The sequence below is a fragment of the Mauremys mutica genome, chromosome 22 (genome assembly GCF_020497125.1).
Source record: "Mauremys mutica isolate MM-2020 ecotype Southern chromosome 22, ASM2049712v1, whole genome shotgun sequence".
NCBI classification, from domain to species: Eukaryota; Metazoa; Chordata; order Testudines; family Geoemydidae; genus Mauremys; species Mauremys mutica.
Window position 1 is genome coordinate 109921 of NC_059093.1, and position 18992 is coordinate 128912.

The 18992-nt window shown below is 41.8% G+C and overlaps 1 protein-coding gene across 2 annotated transcripts; it reads right to left on the reverse strand.

Annotated features, from left to right (window-relative positions):
• Positions 1-2597: 2597 nt before the first annotated feature.
• On the reverse strand, positions 2598-14228 carry LOC123354856 (14-3-3 protein eta). 2 transcript variants are annotated; one of them, XM_044997211.1, is made up of 3 exons: positions 13763-14228; positions 12921-13049; positions 2598-4060 (listed from the first exon to the last, which is right to left on the reverse strand). In XM_044997211.1, exons 1-3 carry the CDS (start codon positions 13847-13849, stop codon positions 3404-3406), a joined length of 873 nt encoding a protein of 290 aa, XP_044853146.1. In that variant the 5' UTR covers positions 13850-14228; the 3' UTR covers positions 2598-3403. The 2 variants fall into 2 exon arrangements, with proteins under 2 accessions (XP_044853146.1, XP_044853147.1); XM_044997212.1 differs by lacking the exon at positions 12921-13049 and having other exon boundaries at positions 13763-14224.
• Between the last annotated feature and the right edge of the window lie 4764 nt (positions 14229-18992).

The following is an 18992-nucleotide window of genomic DNA, read 5'->3' on the forward strand; positions in this document are numbered from 1 at the left end:
AAGAATAGTTGCCCACCTTACATTAACATGGTTCTTAGAGATATGTTGCCCACATGGATTCCACGACCCACCCTCCTTCCCTGCTACTACAGAGTCCTATTCCTTTGGGATTCTGTATGGCTAAAGGAAGAACTGAGGGAAAGTTGGGCCCATTCTGCACTCCGATAGGGAGGCCCAGCTCCGACAGACACTGCTGGCCAAAAAAATTATGCAGCCCAAGAGTGACCATATAGACAACACATCTCAGAGAACCATGTTTACCATAAAGAGAATGGTGAGAAATGGGAATACTACTTAAGACTACAGGACAGCCCTACCAGAATATTGTCTTGAAAAGGTGTGGACCAAGCTCTAAATAGCTGATCTAGATTTCAGAAATAAGGACATCTGCCAAAGAGACAGTAGAGGCTGACAGAGCTCCAGTGGAAAGTGCTGATGTGGTTAGATGGATCAAACCTGGTTAACTCATAACATGTTCTTATGCAGTGATCGGTTTCAATAATTTATGTTACTGCCTGACCCTTAACCCTTTCAGCAAATGAATGCCAGTGTGTTCCTGAATGATTTTGTCCTGTTACAGTATCATAATACCCTTAAACATCACATATTTGATGTAGTAACTTTCCCCACAGTTGGGTAAAGCTTGAAGAAGACTTGATGAATGAATTGGTTCATATGGAACTCAAACAAGTTTGGACAAGTACTTGGCATGAGGCCTCAGAATAACCCTGTCCTTATGATACATTGTATAAGGGGGCCCTGCCATGAGGGCCCAATTCTCACCTACCCTTCAAATTGATGCAACAGCTGCCAAAAAGCCAGTCTTCATTGGTAGGTAGTAAAGGGAATAGGCGAGTAAGTTTCTAAGGGCTCCAACACAAGGATCCATCAACCCTGGTAATATTACACTGAAGTCACAAGAGGATCAGGAAACAAAATTTCATTTGTGAAATAAAGCACCTAGATGAGTACCTCATGGAGAAAAACAAGCATGTCTAAATTAAGAATAAAATGAGTTTTTAAAATCAATGGTTTATATAATTCCCTGAAAACTGAGAACTACTGGATGTAATTTATAGAGGCTTTGAAAAAGGTTTTGATAAAGTCTCTCACAAGGTCTCAAAAAATAGTTACCCAAGGGCATTCCTTTAGTATTTGAAAAAAAAAAAAAAGTGATTTTCCCCATATTCCTGCAAATGTTTAAGAAGCATCACCACCTCACACATACCCCTCTCCTGTTCACAGCCCTATTTTCCCTGCAGCCAAATTGATGCCACACAGAGTATTCACACACCTTCAATTATAGTCTTCCACTGTTCAAGGTAACTCTTGCAGGAAGTACTCTTCAATCCCTATAAGGCTGCTACCTTCCCACATAACTTCTTAGAGCACACCTTCTCCCTCCTCAAATTGCTCACAGAGATGACCATACAGCTGCTGTCTCCTCCTGGAAACACTTGTAACCATTTTTAATAGCTGCATAGCATGCAGTTATAACAGTATTACTTGTATTACTAATGTTTTTAACTGTAGCGTAGGAAGAAATGGAGGTGTTTTTAATACTGCAACAGATAAACATAGCTGACAAAGTGTAATTGAACTTGGTAGGTTTTAACACAGAAAGGACATAGGACGAAGCTGCTCAGAACAGCAGCTGTTTGTGAGACGACCACAGCCTTGCACAGTAGAAACTGGGTGGGTAAAGTATGCTACTCATCAGCTGAATATTCCTCCCTCTACATAGGACATTGTTAGCTGTGAGCAACTGGTGAGAGAAGCAGGGTGTCAAGCAATTCCTCTCTGAGACGTCTGTGGCTGACTGGCCAGTTGCTGAATCAGAAAAAAAAAGGTTTATTCAGCCAAGACTCAGCCAGCTCAACTCCACTCCAGAATGGGACTCTGCTGCCTAGGGCTCTCAGGAACTGCAGAGGCTGGCTGGACAGCACAGTGACCTCAGGCTGAAGTTAAACCACAGGGTGAGGGGTGATGGCCTGTTATAGATAAAAATGTGTCTGAGGTCAGAAAAGAACATGACTAAATAGGTTAATACAAGAGCACACAAGGAATCAACACATTAACTAATTTGTAAGTGGAGATACAGCAAATGAGTGAATTTGGGGGATCAGATTTAGGTTAGTTTGAGAGGAACTCCTTAAGATCCAACACTAATTAAGCAACATGATTGCATTTTGTTTGTATAGACAAGAGTAAGATAATGCTATGGTTTCTGTTAAAGAAACTTAATTCAAAATTCATTAATGGGTATAAGCAACTCGGTTGTAATTTCTAAGGAAAAAAATGTATAAGTCATCATGGACAGAAGCAGTACATACAAGTTTTTTCTTACCTAATTAGTATGTCAACAAGCGATACTCTTTAGAATCTTGTAAACATTGACCGGCAGGCTTGAATTACAGCTGAACTAGCAAATTACTGCACTGAATATGCAATTGGCAGCCCCACTGGGATATAGGTGAGCAATGTTACATATTTAGTTTGGATTGCTACATTTTCTTCAATGTATTTAGGACTGTATTTGCAGGCTGGACACCTCTATAAATCTCCATTCTTATGAAAAGATGACAGGACAGCTCATGTAGAGATAATATTTCCGAAGCAGCATTTTATTTTATTCATTTAATTCCAAAACATTAAATTTAGAAGTCTGGCATCTCAGAGAGTCATCCATCTTAACATGGGCTAACACTGACATGGCGCTGTCAGAATACACAGACAACTAAACAGCCAAAGAGTTTACAAAAAATAAATTCATGATATTTCAAAACAACTGCAAAAAAGGTTACAAGTATCAAAACTTTTAAGTAGATGCATTGCATTAAATGAAAGTCTGTGCACATCATAAGTTAAAGAGGCAAAAAGCAAGTTGCTACCAAAACCTCACATTCTGAACAGTTTGTAAACTGATAAATAGAATTAAGTTGTCACTTCACATCAGCTTTTTAACTGTTTTCATTGGTTGAAAAAGTTTTCGGGGTGGCTAATTTGCTTTGCATGCACAAGATGTACTGCTCAACAAAACACTATCAGCTCATTTCAAATGGAAAATTTAAGATTAGACTTTTGATTAATTCACTTTCCATTATTCTTGCCCATATTTGATAATCAATAGGCAAACTAAAATGCCTCTTTAATATGCATCTTTCTGCACCATTCAAGTGCAACTATGATAAACAGGGCAGATCAATCAATCAATCCAGCAATGCTCATGAAGACTTATCCAGAACTGCCTCCTGATAAAGAGGACTGCAGATCTGAACAGCTGTGCTGACAATACAGATATGCTTAGCACTAGATATTTAGTGAAACTGTGGCAAGGAAATATTGTGGGATGGTGATAATGGGGATCGTGGAGTGGATGAAGAAGGGCTGGGATGAAAGCTCTTTAGTTATTGCCCTCTCCTGCTTCCTCATCCTGCTGGTCACTTGTCCAGAGAGTGAGGTTGTCTCGAAGTAACTGCATGATAAGTGTGGAGTCCTTGTAGGAATCCTCATTTAGTGTGTCCAGCTCAGCTATGGCATCATCAAAGGCTTGTTTGGCTAAAAGGCAGGCCTGCTCAGGTGCATTCTGGATTTCATAGTAGAACACTGAGAAGTTGAGTGCCAACCCAAGCCTTATCGGGTGAGTGGGCTGCATGTGCTCTTTGCTGATTTCAAAAGCCTCTTTATAGGCAGCCTCTGAAGCTTCCACAACACTGTTCTTCTTCTCACCAGCAGCAACTTCTGCCAAATAGCGGTAGTAATCTCCTTTCATTTTCAGATAAAAGACCTTGCTCTCATACTGGAAGTCATTGCAGTTCTTGATCAAGAACTTATCTAAGAGGGCCAAAACATCATTGCAGACAGTCTCCAACTCCTTTTCGATCTTCTCCCTGTATGCTTTAACTTTTTCCAGCTTCTTCTCATTCCCATCCGCCATAGTTTTCTGCTCTATGCTGCTGATGACTCGCCAGGAAGATCGTCTAGCCCCAACAACATTCTTGTAGGCTACAGACAGCAGGTTTCTATCTTCATTGGAGAGGGGCTCATTCAGCTCAGTCACCTGCAAATATACACAGAAAGATCAACTTAAAATAACTTGGTTTTGAGGAAGAAGAAAAAGCAAACATTCAATATGACTGATTTAGAAACTGCAAGAGGAAAAAATTCCTCCTAGACATGATGGCATTCTTGTTCACTTTAACCAAAACTGAAGACCTGAGTGCAAGTCAATTCCTTTAAAAAAAAAAAAATCACATTTCACTTTAAACTTTACCATACCATCTCCCCAAGGTATTTGTAAACATTTATACTACACTTTTAAGTCTCATCAAGGAGACTTAAGAACAGCCACTGAACAGTGTGCATCTAACTGGCAAGATGCAGAAGTATTCAAGAGGAAGACAACTGATTTGGAAACTCTTTCCAAAAAGGCAAATACACTACATACTTTTCCTATTGAATTCAAATGTGTTATACTGCCCAACAGCCTAGTGGAAGTACAGGACAGTGCCAGACAATTCAGTTCCTCTCCATATTCAACCCTGCTGTGGGGTCCTAGGTGCATGCTGAAGAAACGGTATGCTTAGCCACTGGAGGAGAACTGGGTTGTACTGCTCCACAACACGTCCTTCACTGCACCTTCGGGACTGTAATTCACACAATCTGATTAAAATTTGTCCTGTTTTCAGCTAAAATGGTGGTTGCAACCCAGGATTTCAAAGCTGGGCAAGGGAAGAAATTATATAAAATGGAGTAAATTGGAAAGTTCAAAAGATAGAGGAATATTCCTTGGGAGTAAATTAAAAACCACATATTGCAATAATTACACAATGCATTGTTACTGACTCATGAACCTTCAGTAATATTTTTAAATATCACATTTACAATACATTTGATTCACTGCACTCTACTATAGTTTGTGAAGACAGTTTCTAGACTCTATAGATTAGGATTAGTTCTATTTTAGCAAACAATTGGAGGTTCTAAATTGGGGGGTGGTTCTTGGTGAATGCAAGTGCTTTGACTTATCTGAGTCTACAATACTAAGCATATTTCATTAGCAACATCATATTAAAAATTTGTGACAACTGTGGAAAAAAACCTAATGTGGCAAAGGAAAATCGTTGCTTCCCATTGCCAATGAGATGAAGCCAACATGATATCATAACTATTAAAAGAAATTTAAATTTCTCCTCGCCAAATTCAAGGATAACTTCTATTTCTAGAGTACCGCAGTAACTCAAACTATTCAAGAATGGTGTCTAACTTTTCAGATATAAAATAGTTCATCTTAATGAAAAATTAGAATTCTAAATGTGGTGCAACCATTATTGCCATGAGAACCTCTGTAGAGACAGTAACTAACTTCTTTAATATGTGCTTGCTACCCATTCCTCCATACAGCTCAGTGACTCAAAGTCTAAGAGTATGACAGAGAGCAGCATTTTCCAAGGCAACCTAGGGAAAGCTAGGTTCCCAAGAACCAACTACAGTCCTCTTTAATGACATCTTCATTTAAAGAGACAATTTGAATGATAACCAAAGCAAAACTATTTGTTGTGCTTGCTATTTAGAGAAACTATACACCATCTTTAGCCTCAGTTCATTGTATCTATAGCATATTTCTTAAAGCTAACGTAACCCATCAGCTGTCCAACTTCTTTCCATGCCCATGCTTCTCATGCTCCTGCCTTTATCTCTCCCTCCCACTTAGTTTCTCTCTAGTTTCCAAGGCCTTTCTTTCCACTTCAAACTTAAGCATCCCTAATTTCCCACAACTGTGTGCATAATGAAAATTTAAAAAATGTGAAAGTTGAAAATAAAGTGCATTATAACACATGGATACTGGACAGCAAATTAGTACATATTAATTACAAAGCCATTTGACAAAAATAACTGAAGAACTCTCCCTCTCCAATCACAACAGAAACTCAAATCATGTACATACCCTCCATTAAGCAAAAGGGTGAGTAACTAGAATACTTAGAGGACTGGTGCAAAAGTCAAACTGACTATCAGACCAACACAGGAAAGCTCGTAGCATCAAAAGACCTCAACTGAAAACTTTCCTCCAAACCCCTGGCAACTAACAATCTTTAAAACTGACTTAAGTGTCTCAGTGGATCTTAATTTTCACATAAAGCATCAGTCAACACAACAGCCAGGATCCAAACCACACTTGGTTTTATAGCTCAAAATGAACACAATTTATTATACCTACAAGAAAAATATCAGGCTGTGCAACTTCCAGAACACAGGTCTAACATGCTCCACACAAGAAGCACCAGTTAGTAAGCCACTAGATTCTGTATCACCTGAAGCTCCAAAAAGGTGTTTAGCACAAACAAGTCACAAGCATGAGGCTAAATGGGAGCATGTATTACACAAGAGGAAGGTTGCACCTTCCTTACCAGAGGCACCAGTGAGGAAAAAAAAACATTATCCAGGATCTTCTCACAGATAGGCACCTAATGGATTTGATTAAAAGACTGAACTGGGTATCACCAGCACATATGGCTACATAGCTCAAACTGTCTTAATATTTCTCCTAGTGGCCTATTATGTACTGACCAGGAGGAACTGACAGAACAGAATCTAGTGGTATACCACATAAGCAGCAACCTCAAGGCAAATAAGCAGTTTCCTCAACACCACTCTCTGGAGATCTCTTAAGTCATTTCTGCAAGCAGGTCAACTGGAACAGAGGCTGCTGAAAGATATAGAAGCAGCTGTATGGACATCCAATTCATATCCATCACTGTAATGCCACTAAGCAAGGAGACCAGCAGTGTCTTTGTATCATACTCCAATGCTACATTAAGTGAGGGGTTTCAGAGGAAATCAGAAGATTTTGTTCTGCCATACATACATTTCAAGATTTTTTTCCCTATTAAAGGAAATTTAAGAACAGCTTGGTAACTTCAACATCCCAAAAATAGTATGACAAACAGGGCTTGCTTTCCACACAGCTGTTCTATAGATACAGTCCCTTTGCAAATCCATACTGGGGAAGTCATGTGGCAAAACATGCAATTCCCACAGTGAGTGCAAAGCCAGGGTCATGAAGGATAATTAGCATTCAAGTTGAAGGAAGCAAATACCTTGACTTCTTGTAGAAAAGATATTAAAAAGGTGATTTTAAAAAAAAACCTAAAAATCGTTGTGGGTACTTTTTTGCTGCTTTATGATTTATTAAGGTAGCCTGAAAGGGAAGGCGTTTTTGTTAATAGAAGATTCGTTCTGACCCTTTTTTCTTTTTCTTTTTAAAATGTTAGAAGTTTTCTGTCCTAGGAAGACTACAGATGGTGGAACAAGAAATAGGATTTTAAGATTGCAAGTATCAAGGAAGTGAAACCTGATTAACTCAGTTATTTTTATTCTTAGTTCAGAACTGTTAACAACACCTGTTTTCTCTCAAATATTGTGGTTAGAGATCATTATCAAGGATTCAGCACCCATTCCTTTAATTAAGGGAAGAGAGAACTTCCAGAATACATCTGAAACCTGCAGTGTGTGTGAGAGAGAATGAGAGCTTTCAGGATGTCTTTATACATCAAAGAAACAAAAAAAGTACAAAAAAGAAGTTTCTTTTTTTCTTTTTTAAACAGGGTACCTTTAACTATCTCACCCAGTAGTGGTCTCAACACCACTTCCCATTTGCCTTTGTCAGACATGAGAGGTATGGAATCTTGTAGGCTGTATACTGAAGCTATCTATGCATCACCATGAATCTTCAACCTGGAATCATATTCTGAAAATATGTTTTAGATGAGGAATACATACAAGTGAAAAACAACAAACCCACACCATTCCAAAATCTGTGTTCCGTGCCCCCCCCTCTTCACCACAGGGTTATAATCAGATTAGTTTCATGTAGAAACTGACATTGACATGATTACCTTCAAAACAGGCGTTGGCACATTCACCTCTGTACACAATGGTGACTACAATACAGTATGTGGTACATACAGTGCCTTAAACTCAGTGTAGAATTAGTGACCATACACTGTTAAATCTCAACAGAGTTTTGGAAAGACCTGTTTTTTTTTATCGGGGCTGCCTGGGTGGAATAAAACTACACTGTAACCTCAGCTCTTTGGCCTGTCAGTTGTCTACAACTGAGGAAAAGGGACTCAAGATCTGCAACTCAGCAGTAGCTCATGCTAGGAGGAGGCTATTCAGTGTACTGACTTATTTCAGCACTGCTCTTGTTCTGCTCATGGCAGGAGTTCTCTACAGTGTTTCTCAATCTTTTTGATTTCAGAGACCAGCTTGCTGCCTTCCTAAACTATGTAAGGGAAATCTCAGGGACTGGCACTGGTCTGCGAAGCATTCCCTGAGAAACACTGCTCTACAATTTCTGAAGAAGCACTCCCTGCCTTCCCGTGATCAACTGATGGGTACCCCTCCTTTGTAATGTAGCCATTGCCCTATGTCCCAGAATATCACTTTTTTCTGTCAATTTTCTTTTTCCTGCCGAGTTTTCTCATTTGTGTTTTTGGAAGGGGTTTTTTGCACTATTTTATTGTTCACTCACTCTGCTGTCCATTCATTTAGAAGGCTACCTGCAACTCTGGATGGGTGGGTATCTAACAGGAGTCTCAAGGTTCCAAATCACATTACTCCTGTAGTTTGCTTCAGTGAGAGAAGCAGGGTGTTGCAGGCCTGCACATTTAAGTTTCTTCAGTGGCCAACCGTATTAGGGTATACTGTGGGAGAAGGTGGCTGTCACTGTGTAACCTCCTGCTTTACCCACTGCAGGAATAAATTTTCATTGGTGATGGATGATACACATTTTGATGTAATGAAGAGATCCATGGCAATGCAGACAGCTTCTCAACCTCACCATCTCCCACACATGGTTGAAAAACACTGAATTGAAGGACAGAAGGCAGCTTTTCTTCCCCTATACCCATAGCCATCTCTTGCTGGAGGTGGAGGGCTCTTGGGCTTTGCAGTTGGTAAACTTTACCTATTACCTGATAGTCAACAAAAAACATGCTCTCACATTACTATGGTACAAGCCACAGCAGTGCTAGGAATAAGAAAAAGAGCCACTGACAGTGTGTCTTCATGCAGTTAGCTCAGGTTCTTATTTAGGTGTGCCCTTAACCCTCCTCCCATCCACATAAGATTGGAAATTTGACCAATCCAAAATTAACTGGTCAATTGCCCAGTCATGCTTGGTCAGATGTCAAAAATGGTCAAATATTTTCAAGCACTAGTTTATTAGAACAGTATCAACAGTAACAAAAGGAATAAGACTTTATGGTCTCCAATAAGATTAGCCTCAGATAGACAGTTATACCTCATTTACAAAAAACAAGTTACTTAATGGAGTCAAGTATCAGAGGGGTAGCCGTGTTAGTCTGGTTCTGTAGAAGCAGCAAAGAATCAAAAAAAAAAAAAAGATAGAATAACCCTGGTCGGGGCTCTTTGCTGCTTTTACTTAATGGAGTTATTTTAACTCAGAAAAATGCAAAACAATAAAATTCTAACACACTCCCCCCCAAAGAAAAAAGAACGGCACCATGATGCAATCAAAAAGATAGGTTGGCACCTATATCAGGACATTCTTGCTGAATATTTGATGATCAAATAATAGGTGGTCAAGTAACCTTTTTGACTATTCAACTGACCACCTTGCCAAGCCTACTTCCACACAGAAAATCCACTCACCTGAGTCTACCTGTGCTTTCAACTCAGGCTAGCTGCCCTGTCTGGGAGTGTAGATTAAAGTACAGGTGCCGATTTAACTCAGACTGGTAACTGCCATACTGTGCAGTGGTGACATTGACTAAATCATGAGTACTGACAGTTCTCTAATGTCTTTCTACAATTTGACTCCCTTCTCCCCAGGTCTGACCAACTGGACACCCAAGTTCTCCCACAACTGACTCAGAAAGAATCAGAGAGGCTCAGCTTACCATAGCATAAAGAACATGGGATGAGACCCCAAAAGTCCTAGAGAAACACAGGTGACAGCATCATCAGGGAGAACACAGTAACCTGGGTATGGCTTTGCGGTGTGGCTGCTCACACCTGGGCAAGGCTAACTTGGAAGCTAATCTCACGAGTTAACTCTGTATTGAAAACATACCCTTAGTATCAAACCAGGACAAAGCACTAGACAGTCTTGCAGCAGGCAGGGGTAGCACTTAGATCAAAAGCATCCCTGCTTCTCCACACACACAGTACTACCAAAAACGGACAATCACTGGAAAGAGAAAAGAGCCAGATGATGTAATACTGAAAGTGCAAGTCTGTCAAAATTCTTTATCACCTTATATGAAAGAGGAAATTTCAAAAGCTCCCTACAAATTAAGTTAGAGCCCTATTATACATATAAAGAAATAAAAATAATATAACTGAAAATGGTGTGCATACCATATTCATTAATGTTATATATTTTCTTTCCATCTGCAGTGAGCCTTGGCAAGGAGTTCAGTATTCCACATATCACACAAGTATTACTCAAGATTACTTCCTCTCAAATTAATAATTCAGTTCTACTTACACTAATTTGAAATGAATAAGTTATTTAGATATGGTCACTATGTTGCTACATTAAATAGCAATACAGACTAATCAAAATCTTGAGCAAAATGCACAGGAATTCATATATTTTGAGTTCTACAGCTCATGTTGTAATACAGCAGAATAGCTTAACTCCTTTTTGCTATTAGTCAGTATTTCATACCATTTCTGAAATTCATTCGAACAAAGCAGCATTTAATGCAATATTGCTTCTTCATATAATTGTTCAAACGTCACAGACATGTGAAGTGCCATATTTAAAGTAAATAAAAATATGCTTTTAGTATATCTGTTTTTTTTCCACAGCTATGGCCTGTTCCTGTTCTCTGTATAATAATTAAAAGCATCAATATGGAAGTCCAGCACAAGAAGTAATGTTAGTTTGCTGGAGCCCTAGAGAAGGGTTTACTTAAATGAATGTACCACACCCTTTGGCAAAATACCATTTTACAGAGGTACATTTAACTGTATTTCTCATGGAGGGAACGTTAGGGTTCTGAAAGAAAACCAAACTCACTGTCTATGTCACACCGCAGTCTTTTATCTTCCTCTCCTGCTATTCATCATGGTAGGTGGGAAACAGCTGGCATTCAGCCAAGAAGAAAAACTCAACAGCAGTTAATGATTGTACTATTACTTTAACAAATATACAGTATTTCCTATCAGGTTTAAATTATTAGAATTTCTACTTGAACTAGCTTTTTACAAAACTACCATTAACTTGAAACATACTGCTAAAGTCTTTAGTCTATTTGGCAGAAAACGTGGGATGTATTTCTCCCACTATACACAAGTTTTTTTGCATCCTCATATCAAGAAATGTCTTAGTTTAAGACTATTCACATCAGTTTACATTTGTGTGTGTAATTGTCAGATAGCAAATATTTCCCTCTGTAAATTAGTTTATTTTTTTTACAGGGGTAGGGCTTCTTTAAATGATAGAAGCTTTTTGTTTAGGTTATATGTACTAAAATTAGAGGAAACATTAGTTGTGTGTAATTGTAAGAGCCCACATAACACATTGCCTTTCGCATAAAAATGTAAGCTCCCACTCTTTCCCCCAAACCTGCCCAAAATGTACAAGGATGTTCTAGAAGTTACATCATGTTTTAGAATGAAAACCTGCAAAAAAAGTATCCAGCTAACCAACATTTTATTAAAAATATACTTGGAGAAACTGGAGTTAACTATTTTTGTATTCAAGGAATAACTACAGTTTTCATCATTTGTAATAAAGTGGAAACATTTTAACTTCCATTTTAGGTATGTTTATAATTGTTTATGTGAGGTATATATTAAAGAAGCAATTAGCACCTTTGTCTAAATTCAATGCATTGAGACAAATATTGAAGTTAGAGCCCTAGAGGAACTGCACTGTCATATGCATTATTGGAGGGTAAAGGAAATATGGAAAGCGAAGGCAAATGATTTTGAAGCAGGATGGAATGATAAAAAAATAGCAAAATATTTTTAAATTTAAAATGGTCTATTAGACAAACACTAATTATCTGCAGCATTTCCTGAAAGACGGTAGCTCCACTCTGCTTTTGTTTTCTAATTTCATGCATTCCAATATTTGAATAGGAAATTTTAAATAGTAAAAATATTTCAGCTGCATTTTTATATTTCTAAATTTATTCCAATTTTACAAAGTATTTCCTGGGTCACCAATAGACTTCACTAAAACCTGTACATAGGCTTGGACAAGTAAGAATTTTTTTAGAATGAGCAATGAAAGGTATTTCTAAAGGCAGAGTCATTCCCACTTCAATTAGCAAATCTAGTAGTGCCATTAATATAATTTCTCACTTCAAACATAATAGCTCTGTTACAGACATATCCAAGAGCACTTTTGTGTAAGAATTCTATTAGCCATAAGAGATTGTGCTGTACGAGATTACATACAAAGCAGACCATAAAAATCAGTACCAAACAGAATGAGAGGTTTTTTAATTTTTATTTTAAAGGCATGTGATATAAACTGAGAGTCTGATGTATTGTAACATTTTGGATCATGGATGGATTGATTTTGTTATAATATGAACTCCACATGAAGCCCAGTTCTTTGGGGCAGGGACTGTCTATTTAGACAGCACCATCGCACAAATATCTGGAAGGATATTGAATGTTAATTTAATATTTAATTTTTAAACGCTAAAATACTCTTCACGGGATCTCACATATAGTTTAGACCTGAGAAGTTTGGTTTGCTAATTTATTGTGTGTTCAATACAAGTTACTGTTAAATGCTTCTTTTTAAAGGGGCAAGTTTAATCTACCTTTAAATACTATTTGAATGCATTTAAGTATTCAAAATTACGTACAGATTGTAGGCAATACAGCAAGCAAATTCTTCTACTGCCTTGAGAAAAAGAAAGTCATGCCTTGAGGGATCTTGTGCTGTGAGTGTTTATGTTCCTGGATGCAGCTATTACACGATCTTTGAATGAAAGCTCCCCAGGTTGGTGGGTAAGGCCTCCTCCAGTTATGCCTTCTTGATGCCATAGAAACATCTAGAAAGGAAAGGGTCGTCTTGCCATGTTAGGCTTCTCCAGACCCACCTCTAAGCACAGAGACTGCCCGGGCCATACATACAGCACCATCAGCCCACGCCTACAGCTCTAGGACTGGTCCCAGGTTACCTGGAGGCGCTAAACCACCACTCCAAGGTCAAACCCAGCATCTCCGGCCCACCCCGGAGGAGGGGGGGGCCTGGGCCGGCGTCAGACAGGGGCGGGGCAGGATCGATGGGGAAGAGGAAGTTCCCCCCGGCAAATGAAGGACAAAAGCATTATGCCATCCGCTTGCCCCGGACACGCGCCGCTGAGAAAGAAAGAGGAGAGGCACCCGAGCGCACACCCTCCGTGAGGAAATGTCAAGAGCGTACCGGGGCGGGGGCTCACACGCCGCTGCCGGAGAGCGGAAGGGCAAGGGCTGGACACCCCGCTGCAGCAGTGGGGAATGGACCAGCCCCCTCCATTCCCAGCTTTGCCGAAACAGATCCCAGGCTCCCCGCGCCGAGTCACAAGGCGCCACCCATGATTCTTGAGGGGAGACAGCAGCGAGTGCGCCGTGCTACGGGACTCCACTGCCCCCTGCTTCCCTCAGGTGGGACCCAAAGGCCGGCTGCATCCCCCCCACACCCCGGGGCCCAACTCCGCCTTTGCCCAGCTTCCCGCTTTCCTTCCGCGTGGGACCCGCAGCCAACACCTTGCTCCCTACTCACCGCCTTCATGGCTGAGGCCATGTCGTCGTATCTTTCCGCCTGCTCGGCCAGGCGGGCTCGCTGCAGCAGCTGCTCTCGGTCCCCCATGGCCGCTTCCGTAGTGACTGCCGGGCTGGGCACTCAGCGGCACCCCTCTCACGCGGGGACTAAGCGGAGAGTTCGCGCTTCACGGGTTACCTAGCGCGCGAACGCGCTCGCTCCGCAGCCGTTGGCGCCTTGCGCTCAGTGACCGTCGGGCTTTTCGGCAGCCGTTGGCGCGTCGCGCTCGCGGGGCAGCGGTTGGTAGGTACCTCAGTGCCTGTGGCGGGGGGAAGATCGCGCGCTCGCTCTGTTCCCTCACCAGCGTGTACAGCTCGCGAGTCGCGCCTCTCTCTCCCCGCTCTGTGCCTCGCGCACTGTTGCCGCCTCCTGCGCCTGCGCCCTGTGAGGGCAAGAAGGGGGCGGAGTTGAGGAGACCGCAGGGGAGGGGAGGAGGCGCTGCTTCCCCGCGTTCTATTTCTAGGTGACGTCACTTACTATAAATAACCACCCCAGGACGCGACTGGGGCAGACGCATGCGCACTACGAATGCTGCATTTTACTGCTGCAAAGGTGGAGGTGGGAGAGAGGGAGGGGGTAGTGCAGAGCAGCTGAGGAAAGGAGGCGGTGCTGGGGCTGGCCTGCTGCCATGCATACACACTATAGCTATAGCACTGAAAGTAGCTGTTACTAACCCCTTGAAAGGAAGGGCCTGGCTGCCATGAAATCCACTGACCACTCCAGAGAATCCCCACTAGCCAATGTCCAGGCACCCCTCAGCTGGTGGCTAATACCTCACAAGGTCACACAGCAGTGTTAACTGTATGCCAGCAGCAATCATACAACACATCATACGTTGCCTTACAAATATGTGTGATTTTTCTCCTATGTACAATTTTGCTGGGTGTAGAATGTTTCTATGCACAGCCATCGCCTAGGTGGTATTTTCTCCAATGCGGATTTTACCTGTGCTTAATTGGCATTGTGTATGAGAAATAAAACACAGAGTTCTCCCTTCAATGTAAGCTTTGTATTTTTCACATACCCCACTTCACTGAAACTGGTGGTCACTGTAAACGCTGCATACCAGCTATTATGACCCTCCAATAATGGGAATATGCCAGTAACATTATGCTGCTTAAGTGATGGCACTAATTTATATTAAATCACGCAGCGCACAGTCAACTTGTGGAACTCCTTACCTGAGGAGGTTGTGAAGGCTAGGACTATAACAATGTTTAAAAGGGGACTGGATAAATTCATGGTGGCTAAGTCCATAAATGTCTATTAGGCAGGATGGGTAAGAATGGTGTCCCTAGCCTCTGTTCGTCAGAGGATGGAGATGGATGGCAGGAGAGAGATCACTTGATCATTGCCTGTTAGGTTCACTCCCTCTGGGGCACCTGGCATTGGCCACTGTCGGTAGACAGATACTGGGCTAGATGGACCTTTGGTCTGACCCGGTATGGCCGTTCTTATGTTATATTTTAGTATATATTTTATTTCATAGTATTAGATATTTACAGAATTGACAAAGTAAATGGTGTACATAAAAACTACTTCTAATGGGCAATATTACAGAAGTGCTGCAGATGCTGGCAGAGCCTGCAGAAATGTTAGCTACCACATTGTTCATTTGCAGAAATAAAAATTAAAATAAATAAATATCAACCCAAATATATGTCTTGTCTATCCCTGAAGCTCATTGTAGTCAGGGCAGACCAGCAGTGGATTGTTATCCCACTTCATGCGTCCTAAAAGCTCAGTCTCATTCATTGCAGTGTCGTTAAAAGGGTGTGTGCTTATTCCCTACCCACTCCCCAAATATGCCCATTTATCATTTTCAAATATAGATACCGTACAGTTTTTTAGTATTCTGGTTGGGGCTGCATTTCCTACAGTAAGTGGATACAATATTCTTCTTCTATTCACTTAAATAGCTCCGCTGCCGTAGCACTTCAGTATAGACAGTCACTACAGTGACAGGAGGAGTTTGCCTGTCAGCATAGTTAATCCACTTCCCCAAGAGACAGTAGCTAGGTCAATGGAAGAATTCTTCCATTCACCCAGCACCGTCTACACCAGCAATTAGACTGGCATAGCTCCATCTCTCCGGGGTGTGATTTTTCACAGCCTGGAAAGATGGAACTATGCCAGAGTGAGTTCCAAGTGTAGACATACACTGAGGCACACAAAGTTGAAAAGTGTCCAAGGTGTCTCAGAAAGTGAGTGACAGAGCTACTAGACCACAATGCCTCCCTAAAAATGTAGGGTGACATCCAGGCTTTACCAACAAGAATGGGAAAAGCTCATCCATATGAGTTATAGGGAGGTGGTGAATTCTGCTTGCATTCATGCCAAGTATAATCCCATTGTTTTCAGTGGTATTTGCACTGTTGTAACCAAGAGTACAATTTGGTCTATTATGTCAATCTTAAATTTTAGCCTTAACTCCAAATTCCCTAGGAGTTTAGGTTAGACCCTTAATGTTAATTGTAATATTGTAGTTAGTTTTAAAAAGGACTAGATAAATTTAATGGCCAGTAACAACAAACTGTAATTAGGCATAAAATATGGGTGATAAAAATCTTATGTTTAAAGATATAACATTGTCAAAAGTATTTTGACTTGTCCCAATGTGGGCCCAGCCACCCTCAACGCCACCCTCATTACCATCAAGGCACTGGATCGGGATGAAGGGCCCAATGGCACAGTTGCATATGCCATCGCAGAGGGGAATATCGTGGGCACCTTTCACATAAACAGCACCACAGTTAGTAACAACTTCATCTCTTCATGCTGTTAACCTATTTCTCCCGTTTGTTTGGTTAGTTTCCCTCACACTAGACAACCCACCACTCTTGTGTGTCTTTTCAGGGGCAGATCTGCACTGTGAAGAAGCTGGACTATGAGATCAGCCATGGACGCTACACCCTGGTTGTCACTGCCACAGACCAGTGTCCAATCCCATCACGCCATCTCACAACCACTACAATGGTATGTAGCTGATATGGGAGCACTGTTCCACAATACTCTAGACCATTAGAGAGGGGGGTGTTGTGGGAAGCTGGAGGGGTGGGACTTGCAACATTCTGTGTAGCAGTGCCCCTTTGAGAAGTTTCATATCTCCCTTCTATGGAATGCAAATAGTTCTACACATCTGGGGTGATTAGGTCATTTTGTCTAGTAGTCCTTGCTCAACAATGTGTGGCAGCTGCATGCTATTATCCACAATGTTGTTGCAAAATATGGAAGTGAACAGGAAGAGGGGGAGTTCAAAGGGAGCAGCAGATTCACACTGAATAAATGGGCTGAGACATGAGCCATTTCTGACCCGTCATCAGAGCACCCCACATGACAGGTGCATTAGGGGGTGAAGGATCAGTCTTCCTCTGAAGAATCAACCATGCACATATCATGGCTGGTGCCAAGACGTTGGTCTTGAGAGGCCAATGGTCTAATAAGACTTGGCAAATCCTGTGTTCTTTAGTGTAGTTCTTTTGTGATGTCATTTTCTTTTCTTGTTTAGCATATATTTTTAAGAGAAGGCAGTGTTATCAGTTCTAAAACCATAGCAGAATGAATACTATCAGTCCAATCCTTACTCATGCAAAAGTCCCATTGATGTCAAAAGGAGCTTTCTGTGAGTGGGATCAGGCTCTGAAAAAGGGGTAATTAGACTTTTTGGAGATATCCTTATTAATTCTTACATTAATCAGTAATAATAAAAGATGGGCCCAAACCAAAACCACAGATCAAATGCCCAAACTTGGAAAGAGCTGGATCTAGGGACAAACTTTGCAGCTTGGGTTATCCCCTAGTAATAATTAACTAGCCCCATAAATTGTACCTACACTTTCGGAAACTTGTACTTTCCAGGTGCGTGGAGCTGTTTCAGACATGTGAGGAGCGCACATGAACATGTATTTTTAAAACAGGTACATTTATTTAACTGCTAAACCAGATAATCTGTATTAGACTCTCATATGAATGTAGATTTAGCAACAAAAACTAACACTCCCATGAAATGTCTTTTAAAAAGTTGCTTCCCCTCTGTAACGGCCATTCTTCAGTCTAAAATATCTCAAGCATCGTGTAACAGCGCGGGACTCACCACCGCAGTGCCTCCTGCTGGTTGCTCCGGGAATTAGCTCAGTCCGGCTCCAGAGTGGGTGTCTTGCCTGTTGTCTGCTCTTTCAGACCTGTGTTGCTCCCCCGCTTGGCGGTGTCCTCTTCAGGAGGCTGCCCTCCGGCAGTGCCCACTACTCCTTTCTCACCCCCCTTCTGGGGTCACAGCACTCCTTTGGCTTGCACCTGCCACAGGGGCCAACCACAACCCAAAGTTTAGCCCCTCACTTCTGGGGCAAGTTACAGTCTGTACTGGCCATGCTTCTCCCCAACCAGGTACAGTGCAAGGGAGAAGGCAGGGGGGACACCCAGGCCCACCCGCTACTCTAGGTCCTGACCCAAGGACCCTCTAGCAGCAGCCTCTCTGCCCTCCTTCTCCCCGCCCTTGTCTGCCTATCATCCCTGGGCCACTTCCCCTTGGCCCTTGCACCTTCTTGGCCCTTTCTCTGGCAGGGGCCTGCAGCCTAGCGGGTGAGCTCTGGTCTGTTACCTCACACTCCCCTGAGCCTGCCCAGCACTGCTCTAGCTCAGGTACTATCCCTAGGAGCCAGTCCTCTTCCCTTGCTTCTCAGGGAGAGACTCCCCTCTGCTCCGCTGGGCAGCTCCTTCTATCTGGGCTGCCCCAGTAGCTGCCTCCTAACAAAGCCTCGCCCTAATTAGCTGCAGGTTTCCACAACCTCCCTGGCTGCTTCTGCCTCACCTGCCCCACTACACATCTTTTCCCATGAATTTACAAAATGGCATGTCACATGATGTCAAACATCACTCCTTTAAAATCAAAGACCTTTCCAAGTCTGACAGTGGCAAAATCCAAAATCGGTCAAGATTTTATCTAGCATGTGGATAGCTTGATTATAGCCAAAGAAGGGACAGAATTGATTTAAAAACACACAAGCTATTTGGGCAGGAACTGTCTTTTTGTTAAACATGTGTACATAGACTAGCACAATGGGGCCTCAGTCCCTAATTGGGGCCTCTAGGAGCTACCACAATACAAATAAGAAATAATCATTAATATGTCACTAAGAACTTGGTGCACTGAGATTCATTCAATCAGAATATCCAGGGGCTGAATTATGAACCC